Source organism: Pichia membranifaciens, assembly GCF_001661235.1.
Source record: "Pichia membranifaciens NRRL Y-2026 unplaced genomic scaffold PICMEscaffold_1, whole genome shotgun sequence".
Lineage (NCBI taxonomy): Eukaryota > Fungi > Ascomycota > Pichiomycetes > Pichiales > Pichiaceae > Pichia > Pichia membranifaciens.
In genome coordinates, this window is record NW_017566982.1 from 2,613,270 (window position 1) to 2,635,252 (window position 21,983).

The 21,983-nt window shown below is 43.4% G+C and overlaps 14 protein-coding genes across 14 annotated transcripts; 6 read left to right on the plus strand and 8 right to left on the minus strand.

Moving 5' to 3' along the window:
- Positions 1-270: 270 nt before the first annotated feature.
- Positions 271-2,700, plus strand: PICMEDRAFT_14980 (hypothetical protein). The gene has a single exon (XM_019160620.1). The coding sequence runs from the start codon at positions 704-706 to the stop codon at positions 2,636-2,638; it is 1,935 nt and encodes a 644-aa protein (XP_019020660.1). The 5' UTR covers positions 271-703; the 3' UTR covers positions 2,639-2,700.
- A 156-nt stretch (positions 2,701-2,856) lies between these two features.
- On the plus strand, positions 2,857-3,858 carry PICMEDRAFT_14982 (hypothetical protein). The gene has a single exon (XM_019160621.1). The coding sequence runs from the start codon at positions 2,929-2,931 to the stop codon at positions 3,550-3,552; it is 624 nt and encodes a 207-aa protein (XP_019020661.1). The 5' UTR covers positions 2,857-2,928; the 3' UTR covers positions 3,553-3,858.
- PICMEDRAFT_14984 (hypothetical protein) lies at positions 3,858-5,282 on the plus strand. Its single transcript, XM_019160622.1, has one exon. The coding sequence runs from the start codon at positions 3,907-3,909 to the stop codon at positions 4,924-4,926; it is 1,020 nt and encodes a 339-aa protein (XP_019020662.1). The 5' UTR covers positions 3,858-3,906; the 3' UTR covers positions 4,927-5,282.
- Positions 5,083-7,722, minus strand: PICMEDRAFT_14986 (hypothetical protein). The gene has a single exon (XM_019160623.1). It carries the CDS (start codon positions 7,604-7,606, stop codon positions 5,288-5,290), a length of 2,319 nt encoding a protein of 772 aa, XP_019020663.1. The 5' UTR covers positions 7,607-7,722; the 3' UTR covers positions 5,083-5,287.
- A 186-nt stretch (positions 7,723-7,908) lies between these two features.
- Positions 7,909-9,801, minus strand: PICMEDRAFT_10016 (hypothetical protein; the record flags this gene model as incomplete). Its single annotated transcript, XM_019159616.1, has 1 exon — positions 7,909-9,801. The coding sequence occupies one exon, from the start codon at positions 9,799-9,801 to the stop codon at positions 7,909-7,911; it is 1,893 nt and encodes a 630-aa protein (XP_019020664.1).
- Positions 9,802-9,936: 135 nt separating this feature from the next.
- Positions 9,937-12,344, minus strand: PICMEDRAFT_104580 (hypothetical protein). Its single transcript, XM_019159672.1, has one exon. The coding sequence runs from the start codon at positions 12,136-12,138 to the stop codon at positions 10,072-10,074; it is 2,067 nt and encodes a 688-aa protein (XP_019020665.1). The 5' UTR covers positions 12,139-12,344; the 3' UTR covers positions 9,937-10,071.
- Positions 12,345-12,433: 89 nt separating this feature from the next.
- Positions 12,434-13,674, plus strand: PICMEDRAFT_14988 (hypothetical protein). The gene has a single exon (XM_019160624.1). The coding sequence runs from the start codon at positions 12,459-12,461 to the stop codon at positions 13,533-13,535; it is 1,077 nt and encodes a 358-aa protein (XP_019020666.1). The 5' UTR covers positions 12,434-12,458; the 3' UTR covers positions 13,536-13,674.
- A 198-nt stretch (positions 13,675-13,872) lies between these two features.
- PICMEDRAFT_14989 (hypothetical protein) lies at positions 13,873-15,257 on the plus strand. Its single transcript, XM_019160625.1, has one exon. It carries the CDS (start codon positions 13,914-13,916, stop codon positions 15,159-15,161), a length of 1,248 nt encoding a protein of 415 aa, XP_019020667.1. The 5' UTR covers positions 13,873-13,913; the 3' UTR covers positions 15,162-15,257.
- Positions 15,258-15,468: 211 nt separating this feature from the next.
- Positions 15,469-17,052, minus strand: PICMEDRAFT_71099 (hypothetical protein; the record flags this gene model as incomplete). The annotated part of the gene is made up of 1 exon (XM_019163825.1): positions 15,469-17,052. One exon carries the CDS (start codon positions 17,050-17,052, stop codon positions 15,469-15,471), a length of 1,584 nt encoding a protein of 527 aa, XP_019020668.1.
- Positions 17,053-17,495: 443 nt separating this feature from the next.
- PICMEDRAFT_71100 (hypothetical protein) lies at positions 17,496-17,963 on the minus strand (the record flags this gene model as incomplete). The annotated part of the gene is made up of 1 exon (XM_019163826.1): positions 17,496-17,963. The coding sequence occupies one exon, from the start codon at positions 17,961-17,963 to the stop codon at positions 17,496-17,498; it is 468 nt and encodes a 155-aa protein (XP_019020669.1).
- A 382-nt stretch (positions 17,964-18,345) lies between these two features.
- PICMEDRAFT_71101 (hypothetical protein) lies at positions 18,346-18,744 on the minus strand (the record flags this gene model as incomplete). Its single annotated transcript, XM_019163827.1, has 1 exon — positions 18,346-18,744. The coding sequence occupies one exon, from the start codon at positions 18,742-18,744 to the stop codon at positions 18,346-18,348; it is 399 nt and encodes a 132-aa protein (XP_019020670.1).
- Positions 18,745-19,026: 282 nt separating this feature from the next.
- PICMEDRAFT_61955 (hypothetical protein) lies at positions 19,027-19,839 on the minus strand (the record flags this gene model as incomplete). The annotated part of the gene is made up of 1 exon (XM_019163464.1): positions 19,027-19,839. One exon carries the CDS (start codon positions 19,837-19,839, stop codon positions 19,351-19,353), a length of 489 nt encoding a protein of 162 aa, XP_019020671.1. The 3' UTR covers positions 19,027-19,350.
- Positions 19,840-20,319: 480 nt separating this feature from the next.
- Positions 20,320-20,637, plus strand: PICMEDRAFT_71103 (hypothetical protein; the record flags this gene model as incomplete). Its single annotated transcript, XM_019163828.1, has 1 exon — positions 20,320-20,637. One exon carries the CDS (start codon positions 20,320-20,322, stop codon positions 20,635-20,637), a length of 318 nt encoding a protein of 105 aa, XP_019020672.1.
- A 372-nt stretch (positions 20,638-21,009) lies between these two features.
- PICMEDRAFT_28845 (hypothetical protein) lies at positions 21,010-21,861 on the minus strand (the record flags this gene model as incomplete). Its single annotated transcript, XM_019162559.1, has 1 exon — positions 21,010-21,861. One exon carries the CDS (start codon positions 21,859-21,861, stop codon positions 21,010-21,012), a length of 852 nt encoding a protein of 283 aa, XP_019020673.1.
- Positions 21,862-21,983: the final 122 nt, after the last annotated feature.

The following is a 21,983-nucleotide window of genomic DNA, read 5'->3' on the forward strand; positions in this document are numbered from 1 at the left end:
AAAGGTCACGTGACATACATCTCTGCACCGCCACAAAGCACCGCCACGGCACCGCCACGGCACCGCCACGCCTTGCTCCGCCACGCCTTGCTCCGCCACGCCCCGCACCGCCTCCCTTATCGCGCCGCCTGCCCCAAATGGTGCTGGCCGCACGTGGCACCCCCTTATCTATTGACCATGTGCCTCCTCCGAGGAGCCGGTAACATACATGTCGGATTGTCCCCAGGAAGGGACACATGGGGGACTAAGTTTGGGCACGGGCTAAGTGTCTTTTGTGTGCCGGCAGCAGCAGACCATTGTGTAGTTGCAGTAGCGGCGAGCGCCCCGCCCGGACCCGGGGCAGTTGCCTGTTTGGGCGTTCGGTCGTGAGATGGGGTTGGCCACGAGGTGTTGAAGACGCAGCGGAAAGGCACACATGGACACGTTCGAGACGTGTGCTCAGATTGGGCGTCTGCCGAAACGTGCGATGAGAAACGCCCGGGTGGGAATGGAGTCGCAGGGCCTGTTCGCCCTGCCACACGATCTGTAGAGTCCGGTCTTGCATGCTCTCTGTCTTGCTCTCTGTCTTGCTCTCTGTCTTGCTCTGCTGCTGTGCTCTCTGCATTGCTCTGCTGCTGTACGTCTTTGTCTCACCCACACGGCTCATCTCGCAGCACGCACAGAAGCCCAGGCGTCGTATTTCTCCCGGGTCCAGACGAAAAGCATGAACAAGCAAGAACCAGCTGCCGTTGCCAGTGTCCACATGAACAACAACACCTCCGCCACCACGACCGCCGGCGCCACCGAGCAGGACGGGAAGACGTTTTCGGCGTTCTTGCCGCCTCCGCCGATCTTCAAGCCCAGGTTCGTGCACATGCAGAGATCGAACTCCCTCTCGGACAGCCCGCCAACTCCCTCCTCGAAGCCCGGCGCCGGAGCAGGCGCCAGCGGTCCGTCACCTTCTTCCACGCCCGTCGACTCCCAGGCGTCAACGCTGGTCTCGACCCCGTTCTCGTCGTTCGAGTCCCCAAACAGCAGCAAGATCCAGGGCGGCACCGGCGGCGAAATCACCAAGCCGGTTGCCAAGAACTCCAACTTCTTGACCTCCTCCTTCGTCTCTAACGAGGAGTACAGAAACTACTTTTTGAGCCACTCGCCTTCCATCTCCCCGATGACCCGATACACCGACATGCCGCTGCCCGACGACACCGACATGAGTTCGGCAAACAACAGCACGGCGGGGAACAACAAGCTCAACCCGAACCCGCCGATCAGACAAGCGAAAAAGAGAAGAAGATCGTCCGCATACAACAAGGAGGAGATCGAGAGAAAGAAAAAGGAGCTGAAAACGCAGCACTCGATCATCGAGAAAAGACGCAGAATTAAGATGAACAGGGAGTTCGAGGCGTTAAAGTTTCTGGTGCCGGCGTGCAGACTCAACATCCTCACGGGCTTGAATGATGGCAACTTCGACAACTCCACCATGATGCACAAGTTGACGATTTTGCAGTCGACCGTGGAGTACATCAAGTATTTGCACTTGATCATCAAGCTGATGAAGCTGCAAATGTTGATCCCCAAGGACACAAGAGACATGTTCAAGTCCTGGATCCAGAAGAACGACAACTTGAACTTCGTCGACTTCGACCTCGACCTCCAGTCGTACAGGGACATCGAGTCCGAATTCAGCTTCGAAAACATCTTTCTCAAGGTTTGGGAAAACGACGGCGGCGTCCCCAACGACTGGCTTGACCCCATCACAAAAGAAATCATCAAGGTTCTTTCTCCCTCCGCAGAGCCTCCCGCCGCCGCAAAACCCTCCAAACAACCGCCCACCACGAACGAAAGAGCCCAGAGAACCAATCCGTCCATGCGCTCTCAGTCGCATCCTAACATCCACACCCCGTCGACAATTCTTGAGGAACGGATCCAGCAGAACTCTGAGTACCGGAACAGTATCCTGAAGCTGCAGCAGGAGTCCAACTCTTTCAAACTCCCGCTTCCAGCCATTATCGACAAACACCCAGATCTGGGAATACTGAACAGCGCTGGTAGCCGCAGCAACACCGGCCTCGCCGACATGCTGCCCTCGCCATCCTCGTCGTCATATGTCCCCAACACATCCCCTCTCTCGAACACCCACTCGCCAGCAACCTCTTCATCCACCCCTGCATATAGAATCGGCAGCAACAACGCTACCACCTCTCCACTGAAACAAGTCCTGCCACCCCCGCTCGTCAGCCCTAGCAGGCCCTTATTCCCAGGCGGCTCTACAACTCCTAGAAACCACTTTTCCTCCATGTCTTCGAGCTACTCCCTGGCTAACAGTGGCGGTAGCAACTTCAACCCCGCTGCGCACAGCGCCATACACGGTTCCCTCCCACATAGACCCGTCCTGGCCACCGAGACACGTCTCAGCACCGAGCGCAGCAGAAACAACACGCTGCCTTCTCCGGACCGCACTCCTTACTCAGGCGCCACTCCTGCGACTGCCACGTCCTCTGGCTCTGGCTCTAGCTCCGGCTCCGTTTCCGTCTCGCCCGAGCAAAAGGGCTCCGCCCCCGACCACCACAGCCCGGAGATCCATGCCGCTTCCCGACTGCTCATTGAGATCAAGAGCAGTAAGTGCCATTCGAGCATCCAGGACATCCTCAACTGATCTGTAGCCTTCTTTCCCTTCTACCTAACCCTATTCTATACTTCATCACCAACGTACTTGCCAAAAACATGTTGCAGACGATCGGCCCCCCGGCCCCGTGAGCGCGGCCCGCTTTCCCTTTGCAGAATCCGCTCCTTGTTTGCAAATAAACGTAGCCGCCCCAATTGATGGTGACCAGTGCCAGAGAGAAAGCCAGATGGGGCGATGATAAGAGGCGGTGAGCATCCAGCACGAGCCTGTCTGTGCTGCACAAAGTTCCAGAGCGCCGGAGAGAACACACAGGTACAAACATGTCGGGGGGACACAGGAAGACGTTACTCAAGGTGATCATTCTAGGCGACACCGGGGTCGGAAAGACCTCGCTCATGCAACAATTCATAAACGGGAAGTTCTCGCAACAGTACAAGGCGACCATTGGGGCCGACTTCTTGCCGAAGGACATGTCGATCGACGACAAGAACGTGACGATGCAGATATGGGACACGGCTGGCCAGGAGAGGTTCCAGAGTCTCGGGGTGGCGTTCTACCGGGGGTCCGACTGCTGTGTATTGGTGTACGACGTGACCAACCCGAAGTCTTTTGAAAATCTCCAGAGCTGGCGTGACGAGTTTTTGATACAGGCCAACATCAAGGACCCGGACAACTTCCCCTTTGTTGTGATCGGGAACAAGATCGACGTCGAGGAGAGCAAGCGCTTGGTGAGCTCGAAGAAGGCACAGTCGCTGTGCGCCAGCTTGGGTAACTTGCCGTACTTTGAGACCTCCGCCAAGGAGGCGGTGAATGTCGATCAGGCGTTTGACGTCGTGGCCAGAAGCGCCTTGCAGCAGGAGGAAAGCATGGAGTTCACAGACGACTACACCGATGCCGTGAACATCCAGGTCGATGGCGACAACTATAGCACGTGCGGTTGTTAAACAGCCACAGCCGGGAACCAAGCCCATCCTCTGCGTTGAACCGATCTTGCCCTTCTAGCTAATCAAACATATAACCTATATACTAACCCATATGTAAGACACTCGAGTGGTGCCTCCCTTATCAATCACTGCGCTGCCCGATAAGAATCGACGCGTCGATTTTGGCGCTATAGCATTTTTCTTTCTATTGCCTTCTCTGCCTTCTCACTCAACTTTTTCTCAGAACAATTTTATAAATGTGACCTGAATTTGCCACCCAAGTATCACCTTTGCAAGACACTTCTTCTTCCTATTGGCCCGTACAAGTCAGCCTTTCCGCCAGACTCAGGTACCCCGTACACCTCGTCGACAAACATGACCACCGCAGAGAGAAGATTTCCAAGAGGTGTTAACTTGAACGTCACTCTATCATGTCCGGAATGTAAAGTCTTCCCTCCTGACTTGATCGAAAGACACAGTGAAGGAGACATTGTTTGTGGACTCTGTGGGTTGGTTCTTTGCCAGAGAATTATTGATAACAGATCCGAATGGAGAACCTTCAATAACGACGACCAAAAGGGTGACGACCCTTCCCGTGTGGGTGAGGCCACAAATTCTATATTGGATGGTGACCAATTAAACACTGTGATCTCTGCAGGTATCGATGCCAGTCGAGCAGCCAGAGATCTTAACAGGACCCAAAGTAGATCTTTCGCCGATAAAAAGTCCCATATCCTACAGGCTGCATTCGCCAAAATTACTCAGATGTGTGATGGTTATCAGCTTCCTAGAGTCGTTCAAGATGGTTCAAAGGAAGTCTATAAATTAGTCTATGATGACCCATCATTGAAGGGGAAATCACAGGAGAGTATTATGGCAGGTGCAATCTTCCTAGGTTGTAGAAAGGCAAGCGTCCCTCGTTCTTTTAAGGAAATATGGGCTCTAACGAACGTTCCGCGTAAGGAGATTGGCAGAGTTTTTAAGGCAATTAACTCGATCATTCAGCGGAAGAATGAAGAACAGGGTGGTTTGATCACTTACCAAAATGATAGTATAAATACAAGACACACAAATCCAGAGGATTTGGTGGGCAGATTCTGCTCCCATCTTGGATTATCTCCTCAAGTCGCCAGTGCAGCCCAGTCGATTGCCAAGAGTCTGAAAGACGTCGGTGTACTTGAAGGTAGATCTCCAACAACCATTGCCGCAACAGTCATCTATTTTACTACTCTGGTATTTGATCAGAAAATCACCCTTTCAAAAATCAGTGAGAAGACAGGGGTTTCCGAGGGTACCATAAAGTCGTCTTACAAATTGATGCATTCTGCAAGACAAAAGTTAGTGGATCCTGCATGGATTGAAAGCGGTAGAGTAGACATCTCCAAGCTGGAGTGATTAGCTCAGTCAAGGCCGAACAACAAAAACGACAACAAAAAAGAAAAAAAAAACACCAAAAAAAAAATCAAAACATTAACTAATACTACTCGTTATCATTATTTGCTGCGTCATCTTTCTAATCGTAAAAACTGAAACTATTCGAAGTCTAGAAATCTTTTTCAATTCAAAACGGACTGCGCTGTCCTTCTTTTTCCTTTTTTTTGTGTAAAAAAAGTTACTATCACAAATGTGAACTATAAACAGTGAAATATGTTACATAAATTTATCGATTTATATATTGTTTGTTATTTTTCGGGCTTTAAACTCGATCTATTGTTATGTACAAAAAATTTCTCAAAAAAATAAAAAACCTCTGAATTTAATCCTTGTTTTTCTTCTGGTGGTCTTCGATTAATTGCTTTTGTAATTGTGGAGGAGCAGGTTGATATTCTTTGAATTCCATTGTGAATTCACCCTTACCTTGAGTAACTGCTCTCAACTTGGATGCAAATCCAAATAACTGGTTTAATGAACAATCAGAAATCAAATTGAAATCATCAGCTTGGTTTTCAGTGTCATTGATCAAACCACCCAATTTGTTAACCAAACCAATCACTGCACCTTGGAACTCATTTGGCGCAGTAATCACAACGTTCATAATTGGTTCCAAAACAACTGGCTGGGATTGCATAAATGCTTGCTTGAATGCAAACTGAGTCGCAGTTCTAAATGCCATTTCAGAAGAATCGACAACGTGTGTTGCACCATCATCGACAATCATGTGAACACCTAGAACTCTTGAACCTGTTAGTGGTCCCTTCTCACAACAGTCCTCAAAACCTTTTTGACATGCGAGTAAAAATTTCTCAGAAATCTTACCACCAACAACCTTGGTTTGGAAGTGATTACGGAACTTAACATCGTCACCTAAGGTGGCGCCGATATCTTCTGGATCAGCCAATGAGGTAGCCTCCATCTTACCCATAACCTTAGCAAACTGACCAGCACCACCTGATTGTTTCTTGTGTGTGTAATCGAATGCAGAAGCTGATAAAATGGATTCTCTATATGCAACTCTTGGTCTACCAACGGTGCATTCAACATTGTATTCTCTCTTCATTCTTTCAACATAAATCTCCAAATGTAACTCACCCATACCTGAAATAATAGTCTCCTTAGAATCTTTATCAAAATGGACACGGAAAGTTGGATCCTCCTTTTGGAACCTATTAACAGCTTTGGAGAAATTAGCAGCATCCTTGGTCTTTGGCAAGATTGACAATGAGACAACGGCATCTGGCACGAACATAGAACTCATGGAATAGTCGACAGATCCATCAGTGAAAGTATCACCAGAAGCACAGTCAATGCCGAAGGTTGCACAAATTTCACCAGCATGGATTTCATCAACATCTTCCATTTCTTCAGAGTGCATACGCACTAATCTAGCCAACTTGACTTTCTTACCAGTTTTGACATGAGTGATCATGGATCCTTTTCTGAGCTTACCTTGGTAGACACGCAAGTAAGTTAATTGCCCGTACTTACCTTCTTCCAATTTGAATGCAAGTGCAACAGCTGGAGAGTTTGATGCTGCAACTAAGTTGACGGATTTTTCTTCATTAGCAAGATCCAAAGCAGTGTTCAAGATTTCACTTGGATCTGGTAAATAGTCACAGACACCGTCAAGAACAGGTTGAATACCCTTATTTGCCAATGCAGAACCCATAAACACAGGCGTGAACTTTCTGGCGATAGTTGATCTTCTAATTGCTCCCTTGATTTGATCAATAGTTGGCTCAACTTCATCGATGAAACATTCAGCGATCTCATCATCAACATCAGCTAAAGTTTCAATCAGTTCAGACCGTTTCTCAGCCACGAGATCTTTCAGTTCTTCTGGGATTTCCTCAGTAATTCTTAACTTTTCACCTTGAGCACCTTCATAATAAATAGACTTGTTATGAATGATATCGACGGCACCAATCAAATCCTTTTCGGAACCGATTGGAACTTGTACAGCAGCAGCAGGGATCTTCAACTTAGCTCTAATTTGGTCAATAGCCTTCCATGGATTGGCACCCATTCTATCCATCTTGTTGATAAATGTGATTCTTGGGACATTATATCTCTTCATTTGACGGTCAACAGTTACTGTTTGTGACTGAACACCAGAAACAGCACAAACCACCAAAACAGCACCATCTAAAACTCTCAAGGCTCTTTCGACTTCAATAGTGAAATCAATGTGACCTGGGGTATCAATCAAGTTGAAGTGATAGGATTTTTCAGGACTTCTTTCCCATGAGCAATAAGTAGCAGCAGACTGAATAGTAATACCTTTTTCTCTTTCCAAATCCATATGGTCCATCTTGGCGCCGACACCGTCTCTACCTCTAACATCATGAATGGCCTTGATTCTACCGGTGTAGAACAAAACTCTTTCAGTGAAGGTGGTTTTACCAGAATCAATATGTGCTGAAATACCAATATTCCTCATATTATTAAGTCTGGCAACATCGGTATCGCTGATTTGTCCCGAAAGTTCATCAATAATTACTTTTTCTTCTTCATAGGTATTTAACTTCGACGAAAAATGAAAACCACGTTTTGACGATAGAACACCTTGAGGTAATGAAGAACGACCTGCTGAAGCAAGAGACTTCAAGCCCAAAGCATGTGATATTCTTCCAAACATCGTGACTACTAGACTCTAATCCTCAAGGGCGGGTATAAGCCTTGGCGTTCTCTTGTTTGGGCAAACTTTTCTCAAATGTGTAAGATCGCTTGATATGTTGATTTGCTCCAGGTGAAAAATGTACTATAATTTTCGAAGCTGAAGAAGTACGCAACAAATGAGAAAAAAATCTCAAGAAGCATAGTACTTGGAGAATCGACGCGTCGAACGTTTTCGAGATAGGAAAAAGATAGGAAAAAGCCGTCTTTATCTTATCTTACATGATACTTTAAATTATTGCTACATGTATACCATTAGCAATATCAGTAGATAGAGATGGTGTAGGTATAAATACAGAATGTGTAAATGCTGTGGAATAATAGAGCAAGAATCACATTAACGACACAGCCGAAAATGTTGAGTAGTGAATCAAAAATTTGATTCCCATGCGTTAATACGCTTTTGCTGGTGCTACCAATCATTATACTGCTTCTATGAGTGGCTGGATCTATAAGTATTTTGGGGATCTGAAAAAGAGATTTAGCTTTGACATTCAAGTTGTTGGGATCGCTAGTTCTGATCACTTCGAAAATGCCCGAAATCAGATTGTATGATATAAAATTGACAATCTCGTAAACCACCAAATGCATCAAGAAGTACAAACATATCAACAAGTAAAACAAGTAGTACTTGTCAACCAAGTCGTTAAGCGACGATGTGTTCAGTGTGACTTCTGGGAGCGATGTATTTCCACTGATTAATGTGTTCTCACTTTCTCTGAATTTGTTGGAGCTTACACTTGGAATTTGGTTCTCAATATCACCTGCAAATTCCTTGATCGGTAAATGTGATAAAGCACTAGATTGCACAAGAGGCGAGTAGGCTAAACTTCTCGGTTCTTCCGCAACACACTCATAAAGTCTCCTAACATCTTGTACTCTTGTACTGAAAGATTCCTCAATACCAGTCGAATATCCGTCATTATGGCTGTACGTGGCTTGGCTTCCGGCTGAGACCTTCCGTAATCTTAACTCAGAATCGCCAGAGCAAGGAAAAGATTGAGGATTTGACCTACAATTTGGCATGGCAGTTGGAGAAAAACCACCATTTAACAAGAATGCTTCCACCTTCTCGTTATTGCTTATCCATTCCTCGAATCCATTCATGCTGGCGTCACTCGTTAGATAACTTTCAGCTGATAATTGATCGTTATGTTTTCCATACTTGAAAAAGTTGAAAATGTAAATCGGAATATGCACACTAAAGTGAAATAAAAGGGAAAAGGAAAAGAGGATGAAGTTCACAAGCTTCAAATAAATTAGGATGTATAAAACACATACTTGGGTATGGATGAAGGTATAATACTTGAACTTTTTGCTGATACTTAGATCTGTTTCTGTTTCGACTTCTGGGGAAACATCAGTTGGATCGTTGAATAAATTCATGTTCGTACCGTTTGAGCCAAATAGCATTACATAGTTGGTCAACAACTCAATATTCATAATATTAGGTTTCAAAATCTGTTCGTCTATCCATCCTATATGCTCAACGTTCCCATCATCTTTTGGCTCTTTCTTATTGCTGAGCCTATAAAATGTGAAGAACTTAAGTAGTTCTTTCCAGCCAAAAAAAACCACAATACTTTCAAAATTAGGATTAGTGAAATAAGCAGTTGGAAAATATATTTTTTCTGCAGGGATTCTACCTCCTATTGTGCAGCGGATAGTATCAAAACTGTATTCACAATACAGATGGGCTAGTCCATTTTCCAAAAATATTGGACCTATACTGGTCAAATCTATCTCGGGAAAAGGTGGATTCAATGAGAAATATTGCAGATCATCAGCTAGGCTCACAGGAATATTGGTTTCTAAACTTGTTTGCTTGTCAACTTTGTGAGTGTCTCCGTTATTTTTGCTCTTGCTCTTTATTATAGTCGTTGCATCATTTCTATCATTTTGACTGCCTTTGTTTTCGTGTGCTTCACTTTCTAACTTAGCATTAATAGTTTTCAGCTGGTGTTGACTTAATAAGCTGGACTCTTGCAAAAGCTTGTAAGTGTCAAAATTCACCTTAAACTCACCCAATTGTAACTTATTTTGATAAAAGTTTACTTCTTGGATATAGTCTGTGTAAAGTAATAACAGAGCAAACAACAACAAAATCAGCAGAATAAGTAAGCGCCTGAATGCATTCTCCCAAATTAACATTGCCATCTTGTTCAACCAAAGTCCCAGAGATTTCCACACAGATAGAAACACTTTTGAGAATAAATCACCGAGATAAAAAAAAGGGATCTATTCGATGAGCCCCTTCAGCTAAAATCATGTCCGAAAAAATTAGAGACATTATACTAGCATCTTGATAGCTGTTGAGCAATTGGTATACAGGCATACATCTTGAATATGTGAATCAAATTAACGCGTTACGAAACAGGAACCAGGTATTTTGGTGTACATCTTTTATACAACTTAGCTACCTCTTGCTTACTTTGAAATATCATAGAGCTGAATCTCCTTACCCCTCGCAACACAGATGGAAAACCCATCACCTATTTTACCGACACAGTAACGTTCTAAACCGGACAAATCAGTCAAACTCTTGATATCCAGGATGTCCCCTGTTTCAATGACTTTGAAAAGACGTAACTCAAATAGTCCCAGAGAATTGTTTGATGGGGTGTTAGTACACCTAGTGACGTAAAACATTGTGTCATCATCAACACATGGACTTATAACTTCAGAAATTGATTCAGATAAGCTTTGCAAATCTGGAAGCGGTGGCAGAGTAACTTGCTTGAACTCGGAGCATTCACTGAAATCAAATAGATAAAGTCCATTGTTAAACCGAAGAATCATATTTCTTGAAGTGACTAGCCACTCATGATATTGATTTAAGGGTATCGATTTAAATGGCTTCGACTTTGCCTGTGTGCTATCAGTATTGTAAAGATATAATGTATTCGAAGAAAGTACAGCAACATCAAAAGACGAATTGTTCTTGACAAATTTTGCTTTTTTCAAAGTACCTTCATATTGATATTCAGTTAATGAGAGCTCTTTAAATGTTTCAGTTACTAAATCAATTTTCAACAATTCTATTTGGGAATTGGAAACCAAAAGAAGTTTGTCTTTGTCCAAATCTATGCTTTTTGCACCAACCTGGGCTTTAGTGATTTTGAGGTCAATTTCCGAATCAATGGTATAGGCAATCAAAGAGTCAGTTGTCGCTATCACAATAAAGTTTTCATTAGTTATAATATCGACAATTTTGTTAGCGTCCTCCAGCTGTATTTCCTTGATCAAGTTACCTTTACCCAATAAGTCATCATAGATTTTGACAATATTAGCCTTGTCATAGTACATAAACAGTCTTCCACTCTTTAGTTCCATTTCAGACAAGTGGGGGTGTAGCTTGACCGATAATGTTCGGTTGGTAGAGCTGTTCACTTTCTTTGGACTTTTCTTCAATAAGTTAAGTAGTTTTTCTTTCTGATTTTTTCCATGTTGAGATCCTGGTGCTATATTACGTTTGCTCGGATATTTTCTACTCCCGGAATTACTCATATGCTCAGTTTCACCGTTAGTGTCGTCGCTTGCATCGTAGCCATCTTCATTATCGTCACCGTCTTCGTCATCTTCGTCGTCATCATCAAATTCATCATCGAATTCATCATCAAACTCATCATCTTCCGCCTGGTCATCATCATTTTCATGTTGATTGTCACCATCTTCATTTTTGGTGTCCTCTATGTCTTTTTTGACATTTCTGGCATCTTTTTGGTTTTCACTGTTCTTCTCTTCGTTCGACTCTTCAATGATTGTTTCTGCATCGCTCTCTTCAGAGTTAGAGTTTCCTGTAGACTTGAAAGGAGCGGCAAGAATTTCATTCAATTCTTTTTCCACGTTAGGTTTTTCAAAATGCTCATTCGCATTGATGTTTGTGCTTTTGTTATTGTTAAAATGAAAGCTTCCATTTGTTGTTGGATTTTGTGCCACATTATTTAGTGTGCTGTAGTTGAAAAACATATCATTATCGTTATCCCCTCCAGTGAGCGATGAAATGCCAGTAATACTTCCTACACTTGAAGTATTTTCAAGCTCAACCGTTGGAGTTTTCAACAAGTATAGAATTTCATTAGTTGCTGATTTTAGGAACTTTCTAGCGTGTATCAACTTTGAAACATCCAGAGAATGAATTCCGCCCAAAATTTGCTCTACCTCAGAATTAGAGGCCGACTTTTCTGTACTGGCAACTTTGGTGGTCTTACTGCTATTTGTTCCATCTTCAACTGCACTACCTTTCAACTGATCTATCTCTTCAGTCAATTGTTCTACTGTCAATTGGAGTTTAGCATTTTTACGCAACAAGGAGTTGCGCTCGTTTTCTAGTTCAATGATCTTCAATTTCAACGAGCTGCGTTCTAACTCTCCCTGAAGCCTATTTCTTTCCACTTGTGTAAACTGCGATTGTAAGTATTGCATTATACCGGGCAATGTATAATTCGCAGACGAGCTCATGCCCTGCTCATGACCCATTGCACCGTTCTGCATAGTCAAAACTCTTGCAGATCGCGTATATGATCTAATACTTCCAACGGCTTGATACTATCTACACCAGGTTTGCTACCAACTGTATATTTACCTTTATTTGTCAACCCTCTCCCCAATAATTCATGATAGTACTCTTTGATCCCTCTCTTTCGGTCTTCTACTGCCATAACCGTCAAAAGGTGTACGGGTGCAAAAATGAGCGGTACCACGGGAAGTTGAGAGACCCAAGTTTCGTGTACCATATCTTTACATGTTTAAAAGATTGAAGAATAGAGAAAGAAAAGCATAAGTCATTCTAGAGGACAATCCAAGATAGCAGCATGACTATTTCAATAGCTGAGCTAGAGGAACGAAAAAAAAATGACTACAGGGTTATTTTGGTGCCTGAAAGCGTTTCGGACTCGAGTTCTGACACGAAACTGATAACCGTGCCAAATACGCATCCAATTACGGGAAAAATGACAGACTTCCTTATAACACAGAGTGAGGTAGACAACTCGACTTCACTGTCAGTTTTGGATCGTATAAATTGGAAAAATCCGAACGTGAAAAACCAATCTTACACACCAGATGGAAAACCTTATCGATGCCTGTTCATAACGAAAGGGGACACAACTGCATCTGGAGGCTCCAGCTTGATTCCTGCTACTATATTGGGATCTGAGCCAGATATATATGCTATGACCCCTTTTTCACCACTCTATTTTCTATTGGAATACTTCAAGCCAATAATACAAAAAAAGCATCAAAATAGGGAAGGGAATGACAACGATCAAAGGTTGCTAACGTACGAAGACATGATGGATGAAATTTGCGAGAGGGATGAATTTTTGGGTAAACTTGTGCACTCTTTTAACTTCGATTTGAAAAAGTATTTGGAAATCATTTGCGACTCTACGTCTATCCCAAGTATGGACTCGGACGATGAAGAGCTGAGTGTGTTTTACAAGCCGTCCATAGAAAAAATAAAGCAATTTTTGCTTACTAAAGTTGAAGGTTTAACTGAAAGGTTAATCCTGAAGGATCAGTATAGAAGTATTAAGCTGCGGTGGGAAACAATGTATCCCGGAGAACTTCCCGAGGAAATTAAACTCTCGATGTGCAGAAAGCAGTCAGTTCTTCTTTTGTCGAATTTCGTTGATACATGGTACATCAAAGAGTCTGTCGATTATGATTTCTCCAAACTTGACTGCTATATCCAAAAGGTTAGAGAAAGAGAAAATGCAGAGGATATGATAAATGAAAGTTTGCAACAGTTACATGAAGGAACCGCCGCTGTTCTTTCCGCCCAAAATAAGAAAGTCAAGACTGTCAAAAAGCAAGTCAAAACGGTAAAATCATCTTCGGTGGCAGTTGGGAAAGGAGCTCTTGACATGTTTTTCAAGAAGAAGATCTAAATTTACATCTTTCCCAGAGTGTGAAATTCTTGTTACAATCTGTAGCTATGAACATTTTCCTGGTTCAGTTGAGAAAATACTTCATTTTAGTATAGCCATACTGTAGATATCCTTTTATAAAGTGTTGTAACCTTTTGCTAATAATGTTTTTATTCTAAGATTTAAATATCGGTGTAAGGATAACTTACAGACAAACAACCTACTTGAACGTTTTCGGCGTGTACGTAAGCAACATTCAAGTTCCATATTGGGAAAGAAGCTATTTTACACATCATGAAATTTTTTCCCTAGGAAATCTAATCTCTCTTCCCTTTCTCGGTACCTCTTTTCTGGCTCATAAATACACTCCCCAATACAAAAAGGATTAACCATCCCAAAATGCCGAATACAGACAACACTCTTCCGATCCCTAATATCCTTTCCCTACACTCGCTTCTGTCCGGAAATCCGCCTCTTCGTCCGTCTCTCAGACCACTCACAGAACCTCGTCCGCTAGACATCTCTATAGCTTCTAGCTCAGAGTATGGTCATGTTGAGGTCAAATTAGGTAAAACTTATGTTTCCTGTAAAGTTTCAGCTCAGATAACATCTCCATATGAAGATAGACCATTCGAAGGTACATTTGCAATCGGTACAGAAATAACACCAATGTGTTCACCGGCTTTTACTAGTGGAGGAAATTCCGATTTTTCAACTGCTGCTCCGGCAATTGTTCCTGCACCAGCGATTTCAGTTTCTGCTAATAATGTAGAAAATTCAGAAGGCAAGGATAGTACAAGTTCTTCGGTGTTGGCTTCTTCAAACAACAATACAAACTCTGACAGTGCCGTAACAATGGGTGGTGGTGCAGTCATGGGAATAGCAGCAGATCAGACAGCAACCGAAGTCTTGCTCAGTAGGTTGATTGAGAAGGCAGTTCGTCGGTCTAATTCCCTAGATTTAGAATCATTATGTATCATTGCTGGACAAAAGTGCTGGGCAGTCAGAGCAGATATTAGGTTTTTGAACTACGACGGTAACTTAGTCGATGCAGCTAGTGTCGCTGTTATTGCTGCTCTTCTACATTTCAGAAAACCAGATGTTGAAGTTGTTGGTAGCGGAGAAGGTTCTGAGTTAGTTATGTATGATGAAAAGCAACGAGAGATGGTCCCTTTGAGCGTTTTACACATACCTATCTGCATCACGTTTCAGTTCTTTTCAACTGAAAGCGTGGAGAGAAATATAAAAGGTGAAAATAGTGGTGGGCTACACTCACGTGGTAAGAATTATGTGAAAGAAGAAAGTGATGACGAAGATAACAATAGAATGGAGGTAGATAACGATGATGACGGACCAAGGGGTTCCAATGAAATTATCATCGTTGATGCAACTGCCGAGGAAGAATTACTTTCTCAAGGAAGCATGACCGTGACGTTAAATTCCAACAAAGAATTATGCCAGATCAGCAAAAGTGGTGGCCTAAATGTAGACGCCATGCACATATTAGAATGTTGTCAAGTTGCATCTGGAATTGTGGATAAGTGGACCAAAGAAATCAAAAAAGTTCTTGCCACAGATTCTGAAAAGCGTAGAGACCTTAGAGCGGAAAGAGTTTTAAGTGTGGTAAACGACAGGTCTACTGAATAGCTATATAAACTAATTCAATAATGTACAACTTCAAATCTTCAATGAAAATCTCTTTTAACGCCGGTGTAGCCGCAAAGCATTTTTTCCGTGTTAGCAGATGTTGGTTAGAATCTTTAGCAAAAAAGGACTAAAAGAAATTCAAGAGAGAATAATAAAGAAAGTAATCATGGCAATAAACCATGGAACAAAATTGTAGAACAAAAATGAAGAAACAAAGAGGTAAAAAATAATTAAACAAATATACAGTGATAATCAGTTAGAAAATTCTAGATTAGTGAATAATCTATTTTTTGACATTGAAAAGACACTAGTTCTTTTCTCTTCTTTCCCAATTGATGAGAGCTGGTTGGATAGGTAAAGTAACCATCGAAGTATAGTCGACAGGAGGACATTTACTGGTCCATTTGAAGTTCAAAATATATGTGACCAATAAAGTTCCCAACTGAGTGTATGCAAAAGGTTCACCAATACATCTGTGTCTACCACCACCAAAAGGTAAGTATGGAGAAGCAACACCCTTTGAAATCTTACCGAAACCATAATCGACTTGTTCATCTGAGCCACCATTAGAAGTTGCTGGCAAAGATATGCCGCCATCAATCGATTTGATGTCGTCCCATCGGTGAGGCTGGAACTCGCCTGCATTGGGAAAGTATCTTTCGTTGATCATGGTGTAACCTGGAGAAATCATCACGTAGTGGCCCTTTGGTACGACATAGGATGTGTTTGGCACTGGCAGATTACGGGTGACTTTTCTGAAAATGGAATGTAATGGCATGTGTAGTCTCAAGGTTTCCTTGATGGTACTGTTGACTAAATCCAGTTTTTGCAAATCATCGTAAGTTAATTCAGATCTGTCTCCTAGTACGCTTTTTATTTCTTGGTACAACTGTTCTTGAAGCTCTGGCTTTTCACCAAGATGTAACAAAAACCACGAAGATGTAGCCGACGATGTGTGTTGGCCACCCATCAAAACGCCAATCATCAAGTTAGCGATTTCACGATCAGTCATACGGCTGCCATCTCTGTAGACAGAGTTCTTCAACAATGCGTCGACCAAATCTCTATTTTCAATCTTACCAGAATCACGTCTTTGGGTGATGAGGTCTAAATAAGTGTGCGCAATCTTGTTGTGAGCGGCATCCCTTTTGAAGTAGTTTGGTAGCGGCAAGTAACTGAAAACAAAGTTCAACGGAGTGAAACCCTTGTCTAAATCGGAGTACATTTCAGCATAAGACGTGTCCAACTTGCTACGCAACTCATCGCCAAATAGAGAACGGGAGGCAGTGAATAGGGTCATTTCAGATTGTGCTTTCAAGACATCGGCGGTACCAGAGGAGCCCTTGAAGGCAGCATTGAAGTAGCTCATCATCTCCTCCTTGATTAATGGAACGTAACGCACGAAACTTTCCTTTGTGAGAGCAACCTTGGCGAACTTCTTTTGTTCCATCAACTTCCAGTTAGGACAGTCGTAGATAACACCCTTACCGAAGACAGGCGTAGTCAAGTGGGTGTACGCTTCCTCTGCAGAAACGTCACTCAACTTGGCGTTGAGCACGAACTCGTGGCCCTTTGGCCCCAAATACACCGTCATCACTTTGCCCAACAACAGGAAGGAGAAGCAGTCGCCGTGCTTTTCACGGCAGCTTTCAAAGAACTCGTAAGGCTGCATACCGTACGTCACAGCCGACCCGACCCACGGAAGGTAGTAGAAGACCATCGGCACGCGATCTTTGCGCAACGAGTAGAGGAATTGCCATGTGAGGGAGTAAATGAATGGAATGGCGATAATTGAAAAGATCTGCTGGATCGTCGACAACTCGCTGAACACGCCGTATGCGATGCTCAGAAGATGGTGTGCGTCTTGCACAAGAGTTTTGATGACGGACATTTTTCCCTAGCTTGTATCCTGGCTTCTGTCGGGGAAAAGAAAAGAAGAACGAAACACAACCACACACGAAAAAGAAACGATACTTAAAGAACGCTGTTTGGGGGGCTTTAGTAGAAAAGAAGAGGGGAGAAAAGATGAGCTGGTCTTGCCTGTTTTAAATGTTGCTGGCGGAGAAGAAACCACCTATACAGAAGGAGAAAAAGTGAAACGTTTTGCTCGAATCATGAGAGAATGAACAATAACCCGCTGTCTATACGAGAAACGCGAGCTGTACGAGGAAGATGCCCAGAGTGGTTCGAAAAAAAAGGGGAGGATTTTGTTCACGTGACCTGAGATGGGTCGTTATGGGTATGCTAAAAGTGTTCAACAAGTTGGTATATACAGGGGTGTTCTATACATCGGCTCATAAGGAGAAAGAAGCTACAAAGCAGCATTACAAAAGTTCAGGCTCTGTCCTGCACCTTTGGCAAAACAAGGGGTATTTCCTCGTGAGCAATCTTCTGTGCGTTGGTGGCCTTGATCAACTCTTTCATGATGTCGTCGCTGTGCTTATCTTTCGCCTGGATGGTCTCCACCTTACCGCCTTTGAGGTGCGCTTTGATGAGACACGGACACTTCAGCTGTTCGTCTTTCGTCTCGCACTCAACTCTTTGGACCTCGATTGGCAATTCGGGATTGTGGAAACTTATGGTCTTGAGGTTGTACTTCCAGAACTGGCGCATGCCCATGTGTCCGTAGGCATTGTGTCTCTTGAAAACAAGCTGCAACTTCTCGACGTCTGCAAGTTTGTAGGCGGAGTTTTTGTAATTGGCAATCAAGTCCAGATGGTTTGCTTGCTTGAGGGTGCGTGACTCTGGCAGTCCCTTCAAGTATAGCGGGCGCAAGGCTTTTGGAATCTTCTGGTACGGCATCTTGACGAGCAGGGTTATGTGTAGAGTGTGCAGAATAGCGTGCAACAGTCTGGCTCTTATGGCCAACTATGCGGTGCATCATGAAAAGAGTATAGCATCTATGTAGTTTTTCTCCATTTTTCACCTCACGAAAGGCTACGCAAAAAAAAAGCGACTATCGACAAAAAAATTACGCTGTGTAGGTAGGCTTCTTTATTATGTACAGGATTCTAACAGTCCACATTATAACACATATAAATTTCCCAGAACCGGCATAGATATGAAAATGCACCTGTTCATGCGGTGGATGAAAGCCTTCGGTAAAGGTGCAGTTGTCTGGGCTGAAAAAACAAGAAAGCGGTTTCACGCCTAGGCTTGAGAAAAAGGTTTCTCTCCCACGGGCTTAGACAACCCTTGGGGCAAGAGAAATAACCTTACCAAAGTTCTTCTTTCTTAGCTCTCTTGCAACCACACTACTGACTCTGGTACCGATAGGCTCGTCCTTCTGGTTGATTAGGACGCAGGCATTGTCATCAAATCTTATGACGGTCCCGTCGTTTCTTTGGATTGGGTACTTGGTTCTTACAACAACGGCACGACAAATATCTCCTCTTTTCACACGGTTCGAAGCAGCTGCTCCTGTAATCTGTGATGACAATGGCTTTGCCTCCTGCACAACAACGACAATTTTGTCTCCAACGTGTGCGCAGTTCATTGGGTTTTTCCTGAGAACTTTGATGCACTCCACTAGTTCTGCACCGGAGTTGTCAATCACTTTCAGTAAAGTCTTAAGGTAAATCATTTTGTGCTTGGATCTGACATGGGCCTTCTCACTTCAGATCGACCTTTTCAAACCACTTTTGTTTCTTCTTTGAGGGAGTGACGAAAGGCTTTCATGTACAGAGAATGAGGACTACTCGCTCCTGTTTTTTTTTCTTGGAAAAGAGCGCTGTAACGCCGGGTAACTAAACGTGGATTATAACTTCTAGGCCATGATGAACAAGTCGGATCAGAGCCAGAATGGTATTTATGTTGAAACACAGGCGGACACCTACTGATTGGTAGCCCGTATTCGAGCAGAGATAAGTTGCATATTTTGTTATCGAAAACTTTCAAATTATGAACGGGCTTTAGCATTGAGCGTTTTTACTGTAGTGGACAGATACCGAACTCGATGATCGTCCGTCACCTTTTGGCTTCACCTCAATATGTGGCATACCTTGCATGCATAAATACCATCCTAGAAGCGAATGCCTACTCTACAGTCAGTAAAATTCATTGTGCGATAGTTGTATAACAGAGTTGTGTAATTCTAAATAAATATGGGGAAGGAGGGGAGAGGGGGGCCGAAGTGTCCAAAAACCAGCACAAATCTCATATTTGAGTACTGTACCCAGAGTCATTTATATTAGTTTTCAGAGCCAGGTTTGGAAGTGGGGCTGGATTCTCCGGTAGCAGTCTTTGTCTCATCCCGAGTGTAAAAAGGTATGCTACGGTCCAACACAAGCTCATCTTCAGTGTAATATAAGTAAATCACATCGTCCAAAGTCAATTCTGTTAAGTTGCCCTTGTAGCTAGCCTGATGGCCAGCGTAGTCGTTGCCTTTGAATTTCCCGCTGTTTGCATTTAGCAAATGCAGTTTCGCCAAATCGAGATACGACATGTTTAGTGCATACTCAAATGGAGTGTCGTCGTTGGTAAGCATAATATACTCTGTTTCTTCCCAAGAATGCATAATAGAGGGTACACGTATCTCGTTTTTCACTTCCTCAGGTAGTTTGATTAAAGCAAAGTTTATAATGCGAGGTTCCGATGCAACATAGGAATCATCATTACAAGAACACTCACTGGCAAACGCCGTAAAGAACGCTAGAGCATGGATCAAGGACAACCGCATCTTGTATGTTGCGAGGCAGTTGTGTATATATGGGATTCAAAGCCAGACAAAGGTTACATACAGAGGCAACTCCAGAAAAATGTGTTCCGCATTTCTTAAACGCCTTCCTAAAGCACGACAATTGCTCTAATATTAGCAATTTACAAACCAAACTGAGGCAGACTGTTTTTACAAGAAAAGGGTTTGAGAGGAGGGATTTCAAAGCATACTACTATTGACATCTAAATGAATCAGGGCACTAGAAGTGATCTGCTTCAAACCACTATCAAATAGTATACCGTAGGAAGGCGCCCAGCATATGTTTTGAAGTGATACTGAAGGCCGACGCGTCTACCCTACCGCATTCACATTCACACAGACGCGCAATAAATAGCTGACGCCATCTAAGATGCTTTCTTCGTTTCGGCTCCTGGTGAGATGAGCAAACAGAACCCCCAGGAATAAAGGATATAACTAGGTCGCTAGATAGACATATCAGCCATGGAATCCCTAAGAGTTGACGCCACGTTGCTTGCACAATCGTCGAACAAGACTGTTCGTATTATAGGCCAACTCAAATCGTTGGACACGGGAAACTCGTCTGCAAGTCTTGACTCTAACGGCTTGATCAGCGTGTCGAGCTCCTCCAACACCGACGAATTAGTCGTAGACAACTGGTACGAGGTGATTGGGGTGGTGCAGAAGGACTTGTCGGTCAACGTTCTACAATGGTTTGATTTCGGCAAAGACTTCAACGGAAATGCCGCCAAGAAGCTTGTTGAGGTCGTGCATCGTGTTCCTGAGCTTTACCACTCTTGAGGCTACTCTGCAGAAAGTCTTCTCTTCTTTGTATATTATTTAGTATAGCGTGATTAAGGTTTAATGATTATATTTTTATTTGTGACTGCGAGTACAAAGACTGCTGGTACGTTTCCGCAGCTTAAACTATAAAAAAACAGTAGAGTGAAAAACAATGCAAAAGTAAAGGAAAGTAATATGGAAAGATGTTGCTATGAAAAAAGAAAGGTGGATGTTGGAAAAAAATAATGAAAAAAACCTGTAGCAGTAGTAGTAGTACAGGGGTATATGATGGTGAAGATGAAACCAGATGTCGGTTGCTTTTGAGCGGACTAATGCAAAAGGGACTAGCCTAACATTCGTGACTTCTCAACAATTATGTGTGTACTCCGCTTAATCTACCCATCTTCTTTTCTGTAGCTTTCTCTTTGCATCAGCAGATGCACCCGGCATTGGGGCATCGAGTGATGCACTCTGTAGCCTTTTACTTGGAGCGTACCATCCCACCACACTGGGGAAAGGAGCAGGGGTAGCATAGTTAACAAAAGAGCTCATGGTGTACGACCAACCAGGTGTTCTCGTTGAAATTATCTTTGGCTGGGAAGCAAAGGAGCTGTAGAAAGTAACAGCAGAAGAAGGAAAACGTCTAGACCAACTGCTAACTGTAATTTCTGAGCCAGGTTGCATCTGCATTGGGGCAAATCTAGTCTTTCCTGTTTGCAGCGTGTAAGGAACAGTAAACGATTTTGAAATGTCGGCATCGTTCTGCTGTCCATTGTCATCAGAATTTGTCTCACCATCTGGTGAAGGACCTGAACCGCTTGGCTTGTAGCTACCACTCATGCCAGAAAGTTGAATACGGTCAGAATAACGAATCATGTAACCACCATTGGACAAACTACAGTAAATCTGCACAAAGTACGAACCGTCAGCTCCATTGTCAGCGTCGAAAACCGCATCGTATGAGTTGCCTTTAACTTGACTTGGGGTGATGCCCTTTATCAGCTGCAAACCTTCGATTGGTTGATTCGGACCGGTACAAAGCTTGAAAGCATATGAAGTAATTTGGTCATCGGTGGGGTCATTTCCGTCGTCCTCCCACTTGACTGGAATCGTCACTTCACCGCCAACAACGTCAAAAGTTGAGCCTGCTGAAGGACTGTCGATCACAAGCTGCCCTAAACAACTTCTAAGCGAAAGCAGCAGAATGAAGAAACTGCAAAAAAACGAGTGTATGTTAGCCATAATGATATCCTGCTGTGTTCCGGCGTGTTTTAATAGTTATGAGTGAGTGTATTTGCAACGCTGTATCTGTTTCTGTGCGAGCTAACAATCTTTCTCCCGACACCGCTATGTTGTGTATAGTG

Bases quoted from the DNA above. Each gene is read 5' to 3' on its own strand.
- PICMEDRAFT_14989 (XM_019160625.1), top strand. From the start codon at position 13,914: ATGCCGAATACAGACAACACTCTTCCGATCCCTAATATCCTTTCCCTA.
- PICMEDRAFT_104580 (XM_019159672.1), bottom strand. From the start codon at position 12,138: ATGCAGAACGGTGCAATGGGTCATGAGCAGGGCATGAGCTCGTCTGCG.
- PICMEDRAFT_14986 (XM_019160623.1), bottom strand. From the start codon at position 7,606: ATGTTTGGAAGAATATCACATGCTTTGGGCTTGAAGTCTCTTGCTTCA.
- PICMEDRAFT_14988 (XM_019160624.1), top strand. From the start codon at position 12,459: ATGACTATTTCAATAGCTGAGCTAGAGGAACGAAAAAAAAATGACTAC.
- PICMEDRAFT_14980 (XM_019160620.1), top strand. From the start codon at position 704: ATGAACAAGCAAGAACCAGCTGCCGTTGCCAGTGTCCACATGAACAAC.
- PICMEDRAFT_14984 (XM_019160622.1), top strand. From the start codon at position 3,907: ATGACCACCGCAGAGAGAAGATTTCCAAGAGGTGTTAACTTGAACGTC.
- PICMEDRAFT_14982 (XM_019160621.1), top strand. From the start codon at position 2,929: ATGTCGGGGGGACACAGGAAGACGTTACTCAAGGTGATCATTCTAGGC.